We start from the raw sequence: 12,360 nt of genomic DNA, 5'->3' as shown, positions 1-12,360 counted from the left end.
TATTTTCTTTCTAATAATTATTCCTTCTATTAATTATTATTTCTCAACTCCTAATATTGAGCTAATTACACTCCCTCGAGTATCTGACATAGTGTCACGCTCGTCATAAGGATCGGACCAAGGCGCAGCGTGGTATGTGTACATTCTCTTTTTAATGAATGAACAAAAAACAACCAAACGAAACGTGAAGCTATACAAACTAGTGCTGACAGGCAACTAAACATAGACATACAAAACCCCTAGACAAACAAAAACCCTAGACATACAAAAACCTAGAGTACCCACCCTAGTCACACCCTGACCTAACCAAAATATATAGAAAACAGAGATATCTAAGGTCAGGGCGTGACACACAGCCCCCATGAGTACCAGTGCTGCTGGCTGCTGGTAAGCTTTCTTGTCTTGGACATGTATTTTTGCCAACAAATGGCTAACCTTTCTCTAATTAGCTAACCAGCTGCTATTTGAAAATGGGTTGAAATAAATAAATAATGTATGCTCTGTTGCTGTGTTCCAGGTAACCCATCCCAGCCCACCTCTCTGCACTACATGAGTCCCTACCAGATGAATGCCTACGCTATGGCCCTGAAGGCTGTGGGGGAGATCATCCAGGACTACGACAGTGACAAGATGTTCCCCGCCTACGGCTTCGGAGCCAAGCTGCCACCGGACGGCAAGATCTCCCATGTCTTCCCACTGGTGAGAGAAAGAGGGAGGGCTAGAGAGAATGGTACTACTTCTCTACCAGAGTGGGGAATGATCAGGAACTGTTCCATTTATTGCAAAGAGGTGCTGGTAGTTCTCCCTACAGTCTTACTGATCCACAGAAGAGTTCTTGGAACTATATCAATATTTTTTGACATCAACGTCCGTCTGGTAATATGTTTTTTTGCTCTCACGCTTTTCCACTATTCACTATTATGTGATGTTGCATTCCACATTGTTTTCTTTACTTCCCTTCCATTTACGGGTAAGAGTTCATATCAAACAAGAGCCAGAAACTAAAATAGTGAACAGTATACAGTGCATTCGGAAACTATTCAGACCCCTCTTCCTCATTTTGTTACATTACAGCCATATCTTATAAAATTGATTAAATAAAAACAATTCTCATCAATCTACCTACAATACCCCATACAGGTTTTTAGACATTTTTGCAAATGTATTCAAATTAAAAAACATATTTTCATAAGTATTCAGACCCTTTGCTATGAGACCTCGAAATTGAGCTCAGGTGCATCCTGTTTCCACTGATCATCCTTGAGATGTTTCTACAACTTGATTGGAGTCCACTTGTGGTAAATTTAATTGATTGGAGATGATTTGGAAAGGCACACACCTGTCTATATAAAGTCCCACACTTGACAGTGCATGTCAGAGCAAAAACTATGCCATGAAGTTGAAGGAATTGTCCGTAGAACTCCAAGACAGGATTGTGTCGAGGCACAATTATGAGAAAGGGTACCAAAAAATGTCTGCAGCATTGAAGATCCCCAAGAACACAGTGGCCTCCATCATTTTTAAATGGAAGAGGTTTTTAACCACCAAGACTCTTCCTAGAGCTGGCCACCCGGCCAAACTGAGCAATCGAGAGAGAAGGGCCTTGGTCAGGGAGGTGACCAAGAACCTGATGGTCACTCTGACAGAGCTCCAGAGTTCCTCTGTGGAGATGGGAGAACCTTCCAGAAGGATAACCATCTCTGCAACCATCCACCAATCAGGCCTCTATGGTAGAGTGGCCAGACGGAATCCACTCCTCAGTCAAAGGCACATGACAGCCCGCTTGCTGCTCCAGATCACTCAAGACCTCAGACTGGGGGCAAAGGTTCACCTTCCAACAGGACAGTGACCCTAAGCACACAGCCAAGACAACGCAGGAGTGGCTTCGGGACAAGTCTCTGAATGGCCTTGAGTGACCCAGCCGGAGCCCGGACTTGAACCCAGATCGAACATCTCTGGAGAGACCTGAAAATAACTGTGCAGCGACTCCTCCCCATCCAACCTGACAGAGCTTGAGAGGATCTGCAGAAAAGAATGGGAGAAACTTCCCAAATACAGGTGTGCCAAGCTTGTAGTGTCATACCCAAGAAGAGTCGAGGATGTAATCGCTAACATAGGTGCTTTAACAATACTGAGTAAAAGCTCTGAATACTTATGTAAATGTGATATTTCAGCAAAAAGGTCTCACTTTATGTAGTGTTGTCTCTCTGGTGTTTTGTCCTATATTTTAAATGTATTTGTATTTTTAATCCCAGCCCTTGTCCCCGCAGGAGGCCTTTTTCCTTCTGGCAGACCGTCATTGTAAATAAGAATTTGTTCTTAACTGACTTGCCTAGTTAAATAAAACATGTAAAAATGGTGTGTAGATGGAAAAAAACTGTAATGTAACAAAATGTGGGAAAAGTCATGAGGTCTGAATACTTTCCGAATGCTCTGTATGTATCCATCTGTCGGGCTCAGATGCGAGACTTTGAATAGCCTATTTTTGAGTAGTGAAGGCCGTCTTTCTGTACATCCTCTATATCAATTTGTATCCAAGGCTGACTGAAGCTCCAAGCCAAATCTATTACATTTCTTAGCAATGAAAATACAGTTCCCTGTGAAATACCTACCTGTGTTATGCCTACTGACATGAGGCAATCATACTTCTATACTACATAACATCATTGTATAATTAACATACATCGTCAGAAGGCAAAAGGCTTGATTCAGTACTGAGTTTCCTTAGTTTCTTGGGATTTTCTGTGAAGTCTAACATTGACTCTATCCATCCGTACAGCCCACAAGAATTACACCGTGAACACATTACCTTTACATGGGGTAATAATGTCACGAAGAACACGAAAGCCTTTAAATATGTCAACACAAAATACAAATTGCAGCACCGTTGTGTAAGCCCATGCGCTAGCGTCGGCCTCAAGTAGTTCTGTGAAGTGTTTGAACAAGGGTAGAGGAAGAAAACATTGTGAGTCAGAAAGTGGCTCGGAAAGAAGAAAAAAAATCCATCTGTTTGTAGCAGAAAAGTAGGAACCAAACGAGGGACCAGACAGACACGGAGACTGGAATAGACTTTGGAGGACGTAGCGCTTAGCTTAGCATCCTGAAACGATGAAGAAAGAACAACAAAGAGTAAACACTAAGCACAAAAAAACGACTTCTCCTCAGATTCTAGACGTCTATTATCTCCCTGGACAGAGGAAAAAGTAAAAGCGGAGGAATTGTTGAACAAAGAAGAGTAAAAAAAACAAAAGCAGCCTTATTTTCAGCTATTTTTATTTTCTTCCCAAAGCTGGAGGAATTCACCTTAAAGAAATCTCCTTGACGTGAAGGAAATTATACAAAGGTTGAAGCAAAATAATACAGTGGACTGTAAGGAAAATGGACAATAAATGACTTATTTTTCTTGTCCTTTTAAATTGCCCTCGATAGGTAGCAATGTTTTCAAAGTACTTTGCCCTTTGATCTTGATGACAGGCTTATAACGTTTAGTTCAGCACTTGTGTATGTTGCGGTATGTCTGGTTTAGAGGGTAATGAAGTGTTATGACAATGTTATGAAGCCTGTACAAGCAATGGTTGCTGCAGTAATGGTTGATGCAGATGTGTGATACAAGTCATTTGTCTCACCCAATTCTCATTGTGCAAAAAAACGAAGTTTGAGCTGGACGTCTGTAAAATGTAGAATCCTAGCTATACTACTACAATACTATCTGTCCCATGGAGTCTGTCCCATAAGGTCAATAAAAGTCATGTAACAACATTCATTGTTTTTATTTAGTCAATTTTAGAATAAGGTTGTAATGTATAAAATGTGGAAAAGGCGAAGGGGTCTGAATAAACTAAGTTCGAGCTGGACATCTGTAAAATGTAGAATCATAACTATACTATTACTATACTTTCTGTCCCATGGAGTCTGTCCCATAATAGTCACAACAATGTGCCAGTGTCCCTCGTGGCTGGTTATGCAACCTGTTTTACCAGCTACAGTTGCGGACAACAAAAAGTGTGTCTTCGGCAGGCATTCATTTTCACTTCTTTTAGCGGGTTTATTTCTTCAGATCAGATGGCTGTTGTCTCGTTTTTGTCAGATGAACTTTAATGAAGGATATAGGCTGTAGAACACTCTTTTATCCTGGCTGGACAGGGCTTAAAGCAGACTGTCTTTTATGTTGGCTGAAGGACTTTTGGCTATTTAACTTTGTATTATTATGTGACGATAAATTCATTTTTGGGAACAGACATATTGTTTGCTGGATTATTTTTGTTCTTATGTCTTGATTGATTTACCCATTTTGTCTTTTTCACATTGTCTAAAGAAAATATTCAGCCAACTTAAATTCTTCCATTACCGATCAGTCCTGTGTTATACCTACTGACATGAGTTCTCCCATTACCGATCAGCCCTGTGTTATGCCTACTGACATGAGTTCTCCCATTACCGATCAGTCCTGTGTTATACCTACTGACATGAGTTCTCCCATTACCGATCAGTCCTGTGTTATGCCTACTGAGATGAGTTCTCCCATTACCGATCAGTCCTGTGTTATGCCTACTGACATGAGTTCTCCCATTACCGATCAGCCCTGTGTTATGCCTACTGACATGAGTTCTCCCATTACCGATCAGTCCTGTGTTATGCCTACTGACATGAGTTCTCCCATTACCGATCAGTCCTGTGTTATGCCTACTGACATGAGTTCTCCCATTACCGATCAGTCCTGTGTTATGCCTACTGACATGAGTTCTCCCATTACCGATCAGTCCTGTGTTATGCCTACTGAGATGAGTTCTCCCATTACCGATCAGTCCTGACATGAGTTCTCCCATTACCGATCAGTCCTGTGTTATGCCTACTGAGATGAGTTCTCCCATTACCGATCAGTCCTGTGTTATGCCTACTGAGATGAGTTCTCCCATTACCGATCAGTCCTGTGTTATGCCTACTGACATGAGTTCTCCCATTACCGATCAGTCCTGACATGAGGCAAAAGAACACAGACACTATTTCATACATAACATCATTATGGAATGAACGTGCATTCAGAAGCATACGTCGTCACAATGGACGTTGACTTCATAAAGACTTCTTTATTATTATCAAAAGTCTCAAATGTTGCAATGTATAGCCCTCATCATATGTTTCAATGTATAGCCCTCATCATATGTTTCAATGTATAGCCCTCATCAAATGTTTCAATGTATAGCCCTCATCATATGTTTCAATGTATAGCCCTCATCATATGTTTCGATGTATAGCCCTCATCAAATGTTTCAATGTATAGCCCTCATCAAATGTTTCAATGTATAGCCCTCATCATATGTTTCAATGTATAGCCCTCATCATATGTTTCAATGTATAGCCCTCATCATATGTTTCAATGTATAGCCCTCATCAATATTTTTCTTGTTCATGGTTTCGAAGGAAAAAGGGGATTTCATGTTCAAACAACTGGTGTAGAGGGGCCAGCTTAAATAATGTCCATGGTTCCTACAGAACTCCAACAGTGAGAACCCTAACTGCGTGGGGATCGAGGGAGTGTTGGAGGCGTACTTCCAGAGTCTCCGCACCGTTCAGCTCTACGGACCCACCAACTTCGCTCCTGTCATCAACCAGGTGGCACGGTGAGAGAATGACAGGAAATGAACACACACACACGAACACACACAAACTCACACAGCCATGACACACACATGCATGTACACATGTATACATGCACGCAAACACACACACACACACATACACATACACACACACACACACACATACACACACACACACACACACACACACACACACACACACACACACACACACACACACACACACACACACACACACATACAGAAAGAGTACAGACACACACACACACACACACTTTAAACCCCCTATGCTCCTTTGAAACCACTCTTTCGAAGTCACTGAGATCTCTTCATATTGCCATGGTAGCCAAAATAATGGGCAACTGGGCATTTTTATACATGGCCCTAAGCATGATGGAATCTTCATTTCTTAATTAACTCAGGAACCACACTCTTTCAATATACTTTGTATCCTTCATTTACTAAAGTGTTTCCTTATTAGGGTGGATACCTGTATATACGTGCTTTGACTTGCTTGACACAATACAAGAGTCACATACACACAGATACAGTACATGACCACAAGTATGTGGACACCTGTTCGTCAAAAATCTCATTCCAAAATCAGTGGCATTAATATGGAGCTGGTCCACCCGTTGCTGCTCTAACAACCGTCACTCTTCTGGGAAGGCTTTCCACTAGATGTTGGAACGTTGGAGCTTTTGACTCTGTCAAACACTGTGTTCTTATCGGCAGACTAAACAGCCTTGGTTTCTCTAATGACTGCCTCGCCTGGTTTACTAACTACTTCTCAGACAGAGTTCAGTGTGTCAAATCCGAGGGCCTGTTGTCCGGACCTCTGGCAGTCTCTATGGGGGTGCCACAGGGTTCAATTCTCGGGTCGACTCTTTTCTCTGTATATATCAATGATGTCGCTCTTGCATTCTCTGATCCACCTCTACGCAGATGACACCATTCTGTATACATCTGGCCCTTCTTTGGACACTGTGTTAACAAACCTCCAACTGAGCTTCAACGCTTCAGGCCAACTCCTTCAGGCCTCCAACTGCTCTTAATTGCTAGTAAAACTAAATGCATGCTCTTCAACCGATCGCTGCCCGCACCCAACCGCCCAACTAGCATCACTACTCTGGATGGTTCTGACTTAGAATATGTGGACAACTATAAATACCTAGGTGTCTGGCTAAACCGTAAACTCTCCTTCCAGACTCACATTAAGCATCTCCAATCCAAAGTTAAATATAGAATCAGCTTCCTATTTCGCAACAAAGCCTTATTCACTCATGCTGCCTAACATACCCTCGTAAAACAGACTATCCTACCGATCTTTGACTTCGGTGATGTCATTTACAAAATATTCTTCAACACTCTACTCAGCAAATTGGATGCAGTCTATCACAGTGACATCCGTTTTCTCACCAAAGCACCATATACTATCCACCACTTCGACCTGTATGCTCTCGTCGGCTGGCCCTCGCTACATATTCGTCGCCAGACCCACTGGCTCCAGGTGATCTATAAATCTTTGCTATGTAAAGCTCCACCTTATCTCAGCTCACTGGTCACCATAGCAGCACCCACCCATAGCACGCGCTCCAGCAGGTATATTTCACTGGTCATCCCCAAAGCCAACACCTGCTTTGGCCGCCTTTCCTTCCAGTTCTCTGCTGCCAATGACTGGAACGAATTGCGAAAATCACTGAAGTTGGAGACTTATATCTCCCTCACTAACTTTAAGCGTCAGCTGTCAGAGCAGCTTATAGATTGCTGCAGCTGTACACAGCCTATGTGTAAATAGCCCATCCAACCAACTACATACCTCATCCCCATATTTGTTTTTGTTTTTCTGCTCTTTTGCACACCAGTGTCATGTCTTTGCCTATTCCGAATTAAGTGATATGACATGCTATTCTGTAAAATATTTTCTACGTAATTAATATTACCTGATTGAGCTAATCATGTAAATGTAATTAACTAGAGAGTCGGGCACCACAAAATAATATTTATAGAGCTGTTATCTTCCGAATAAACTCCTAAAGACCTATTAATATTTTAAATCAATAGCAGTCAATATTAATCGTCACCTTAATTCAGTCTCATCTGAAAGTTGTAAATTCTTGGTTATCTTCACGAACCCTGGCTAACAAGTTGAATCAGCAATACAAAATTGGGTTTAATTATTTATTTACTAAATACCTAACTAATCACACAGAATTACATCTACAAAGAATGAATTATACCTTGATTACAATTTACGTCATGAAGGAAAACTTCCCTAGCGGGCGGAACAGATATGACGGCTGGTTACACAAAAGAAAAGGGCTGGGTTTGAGTGAAAGAACGGGAAGACTGAGGGACAAAGGAAGAAGCTGTGCTATCGTAAATACAGTATCGTATGCATTCTAAATGACCACCCATTTGGAAAAGGAAAATGCAATAAATATTTACTCTGAGCTGCGCTTCGGTAGGTTGGTGGTAGATGGAAGGCCGTGTTGCCAAACCGAGTCCTTTGTCCTTTGAAGAATGTCTCTGGTTGTCAATTGGATATGTTGTAGTAACATCGTTGTGTGATAGACGGGATACTCTGTCTGTTCCTTCATAACCCTCGTTTGCAGCTGCTGTTGCTAACTCAACGGCTAGGAGGTATCACTTCTGTAGTGAATAATATTCATACTGATATTGGCTTCGTTCTGTAGTTATTATCTGAACCATTCTGACATCGGACTGTCGTCCTCACATCCTCGGAACAGGAGGTTACATTTTCGTCAAGCGCTTATATAGTAGAGGGAGAAAAGGGGTGTGTTTCATAGTTTACAACTTATGTCTCTTCACGTGGGCGGGCGGGCCACTGAGTCGGGCCTAATTCACTCATGAAAACCCAATTCTCACATTGTAGAAACTAAAATCACATTTCATCCCATCACGAATAATTTCATATTCAAACATTTAAATTGAACAACAATTCCATGTGAATCCGATAACTCTGATGTGTAGACTTTACACTGTAGAGTTTATGTCATCTTATCATTGATGAGAATGTCTCAGATGACAACCGAACTGACATCATATTCATTAAGTACCACTGCATATGTTAAATTGGTCGGATTACCAGAATATAGTTAATTTCCCCTCACCTTCTGATGTTCCCAGAATCTCTATGTTAACCAAGGGGTTTGCAAATGTAACATCAGTAGGGTAGAGAGAGGATAAAGGGGGGGAGAGGTATTTGACTGTCATAAACCTACCCCCAGGCCAACGTCATGACAGCAGTATTTCTACTTGCACATCCTCATCAGCACATAGCACAGTGTAAATTGCTGAATTGTAATTACCTCGCCACTATTGGCCTATTTATTGCATTACCACCTTACTTCATTTGCACACACTGTATACAGATTTTTCTATTGTGTTATTGACTGTAACTCTGTGTTGTTTTTGTCGCATTGCTTTGCTTTATCTTGACCAGGTCGCAGTTGTAAATGAGAACTTGTTCTCAACTGGCCAACCTGGTTAAATAAAGATGAAATAAAACATGTAAAAAATTAAATTTCTGCAGGGACTTGCTTCTATTCAGCCACAAGAGCCTTAGTGAGGTTGGGCACTGACGTGGGCGATTAGGCCTGGCTTGCAGTCAGCGTTCCAATTCATCCCAAAGGTGTTAGATGGGGTTGAGGTCAGGGCTCTGTGCAGGGCAGTCAAGTTCTTCCACACCGATATCTACAAACCTTTTCTTTATGGACTTTGCTTTGTGCATGGGGGTCATGCTGAAACAGGAAAGGGCCTTCCCTTAACTGTTGCCACAAAATTAGAAGCACAGAACCATCTAGAATATCATTGTATTCTGTAGCGTTAAGAACTAAGGGGCCTGGTCCGAAACATGAAAAACAGCCGCAGACCATTATTCCTCCTCCACCAAACTTAACAGTTGGCACTATGCATTCTGCAAAACCCAGATTCGTCCATCGGACTGCCAGATGGTGAAGCGTTATTCATCCCTCAAGAAAACAAGTTTCCAGAGTCCAATGTCGGCGAGCTTTATACCATCCCAGCCGACGCTTGGCACTGCTCAAAGTGATTGTAGGCTTGTGTGCAGCTGCTCGGCCATGGAAACCCATTCCATGAAGCTCCAGACGAACAGTTCTTGTGCTGACATTGCTTCCAGAGTCAGTTTGGAATTGGAGAACAGATTACTTTTACGCATTACATGCTTCAGCACTCGGTGGTGCCATTCTGTGAGATTGTGTTGTTGCTCCTAGACGTTTCCACTTCACAATAACAGCACTTACAGTTGACCTGGGCAGCTTTAGCAGAGCACAAATTTGATGAACTGACTTGTTAGAAAGGTGAAAAATAAAACATTTATCAATTTTAGAATAACATAACAAAATTTGAAAAAAGTGAAGGAGTCTGAATACTTCCCGAATGCACTGTACATTATGCAAACACACACACTCCCTCACCCTCCCCCCACAAAACACACACAAACTACCTCCCCCTCCCCCCTCAAAACACACACACACACACTCCCTCACCCCCCCCCCCACAAAACACACACACACTCCCTCACCCTCCCCCCACAAAACACACACACACTCCCTCACCCTCCCCCCACAAAACACACACACACTCCCTCACTCTCCCCCCACCCTCCCCCCACAAAACACACACACACTCCCTCATCCTCCCCCCACAAAACACACACACAAAACCACACACACACTCCTCTCCCCTGCAATTCTCCACCCTGACGTTGCCCTAGGCCCCAAGAGTTAATTTGACAAGTTCTCCCCTGAGCGCTCTGTCTCTGTATCTCTCTGTCTCTCTCTCTGTCTCTCTCTCTGTCTCTCTCTCTGTCTCTCTCTCTCTCTCTGTCTCTCTCTCTGTCTCTCTCTCTCTCTGTCTCTCTCTCTCTCTCTCTCTGTCTCTGTATCTCTCTGTATCTCTCTGTATCTCTCTGTATCTCTCTGTATCTCTCTCTCTCTCTCTCTCTCTCTCTCTCTCTGTATCTCTCTGTATCTCTCTGTCTCTCTCTCTCTTTCTCTCTCTCGCCTCTCGCCTCTCTCTGACTGACAGCCTAGCTTAACTGCTCTCCCCTTCTCTCGGTGTGCTCATGCATTCTTAATGATCTGGGATAGGATTGGGCCTTGGGACCATTGCAGCTTGTCAGGAGTCGTGTCGCTAAATGTTGTCTGAATGTATAGGACACTGTAGTACTAGAGAGGGTCGTTTTAGTTCATTGAAATATAATTCATTATATCGTTTCGTTGTTGTAGAACTAGAAAGCAATAGTATATGTCCTTTTGTCTGAATGTGTTTTAATGTTATCCATCTCCTTACCTTATTCTAAGGCGGTCCACAGAGGTGTTATATTGTGTCCCGGCATACTTTCCATAGAAATGAGTAGAGCCTCAAATATGAATAATAGACAATCTTGTGTTATTGGTAGTCTCCCAGCTAGGACGTAAGACTACACTCTTTCCCAAACTTAATCAAATATTTTATGAGGCAATCTTTTTTAATGTATTTCATGAAATATACCTTCTCTTTATTTTTAGCTGTCTCATGATATATAAGTATGGCAATATCCTTTCCAGTGAATGTGGCAGCTCGGTTGCATAACTACATAGAGTGGGATGCTGTGGCTCGACTGTGGCCTCAAGGACTTAATGAGCTCTCATTCAATGAGGTGCTATATTACCATGACGATGATGATGATGATGCAGCTGATGATAAGCACCACCACGAGAGAATGAGAGGAATAATATTATCTTTTTCATCTCTCTTTTGTGTCTCTCTCTTTCCTTTTTCTTGCAAATGTTTACTTTCTCTCTTTCTTTCTCTTCATACCTTTTTCTGTTGTCTGCTATTATCTCTCCTGTTTTACCTTTAGCTTTCATCTTCTCCTTTCCCACTCGTTCTCTCACCCTCCTCTCCACCTCCCTTTCTCTCTCTCAATCTTTCTCAGATTTTCCCTCCATTCCATTTGTTATGCTTCGTCATCCTCCTCTCCTCCTTCTCTTCCCTTGTTCCGGCTCTGAAACAGTCGGCTCGTGCGACTGTGGGTGCTTGTGGGACAGAGATGGTGATGATGAGGAGGAAGGTGGGCGGTAAAGCTGAGGCCATCCAGTCATGTGGATTTGTCAATATGTGAGGTGTGGGGGTGAATCAATCCACTCCTAGGCTCCTTCACCTCCTATAACCCAGCATAGCACCAGATACTATAATAATAACTACCACAGATTAGTAATAACTACCACAGATTAGTAATAACTACCACAGATTAGTAATAACTATCACAGATTAGTAATAACTACCACATTATAGTAATAACTACCACATTATAGTAATAACTACCACATTATAGTAATAACTACCACATTATAGTAATAACTACCACATTATAGTAATAACTACCACATAACAGCAATAAATACCACATTATAGTATTAACTACCACACTATAGTAAAAACTGCCATATTATAGTAATAACTACCACAGATTATTAATAACTAACACACTATAGTAATAACTACCACATTATAGTAATAACTACCACAGATTATTAATAACTACCACGCTATAGTAATAACTACCACACTATAGTAAAAACTGCCACGTTATAGTAATAACTACCACTGGTTAGTAATAACTACCACATTATAGTAATAACTACCACATTATAGTAATAACTACCACATTATAGTAATAACTACCACGCTATAGTAATAATTACCACACTATAGTAAAAACTGCCACATT

General features: G+C 41.7%; 1 protein-coding gene across 1 annotated transcript in view; it reads left to right on the top strand.

Annotated features, from left to right (window-relative positions):
* LOC110528512 (copine-9) overlaps window positions 1–12,360 on the top strand; it is a 136,017-nt gene that overhangs the window by 99,226 nt on the left and 24,431 nt on the right. The window contains exons 16-17 of the mRNA XM_036984091.2: window positions 518–699; window positions 5,494–5,621. Of these exons, the coding sequence (XP_036839986.1) occupies window positions 518–699; window positions 5,494–5,621 (310 nt within the window). The remainder of the gene's footprint in view (window positions 1–517; window positions 700–5,493; window positions 5,622–12,360) is intronic.

The sequence above is a fragment of the Oncorhynchus mykiss genome, chromosome 7, assembly GCF_057628025.1.
Source record: "Oncorhynchus mykiss isolate SJ-2025 chromosome 7, ASM5762802v1, whole genome shotgun sequence".
In the NCBI taxonomy this organism is placed as follows: domain Eukaryota; kingdom Metazoa; phylum Chordata; class Actinopteri; order Salmoniformes; family Salmonidae; genus Oncorhynchus; species Oncorhynchus mykiss.
The sequence above is the reverse complement of the archived record's forward strand: the minus strand, read 5'-3'. Positions and strand labels throughout refer to the sequence as shown.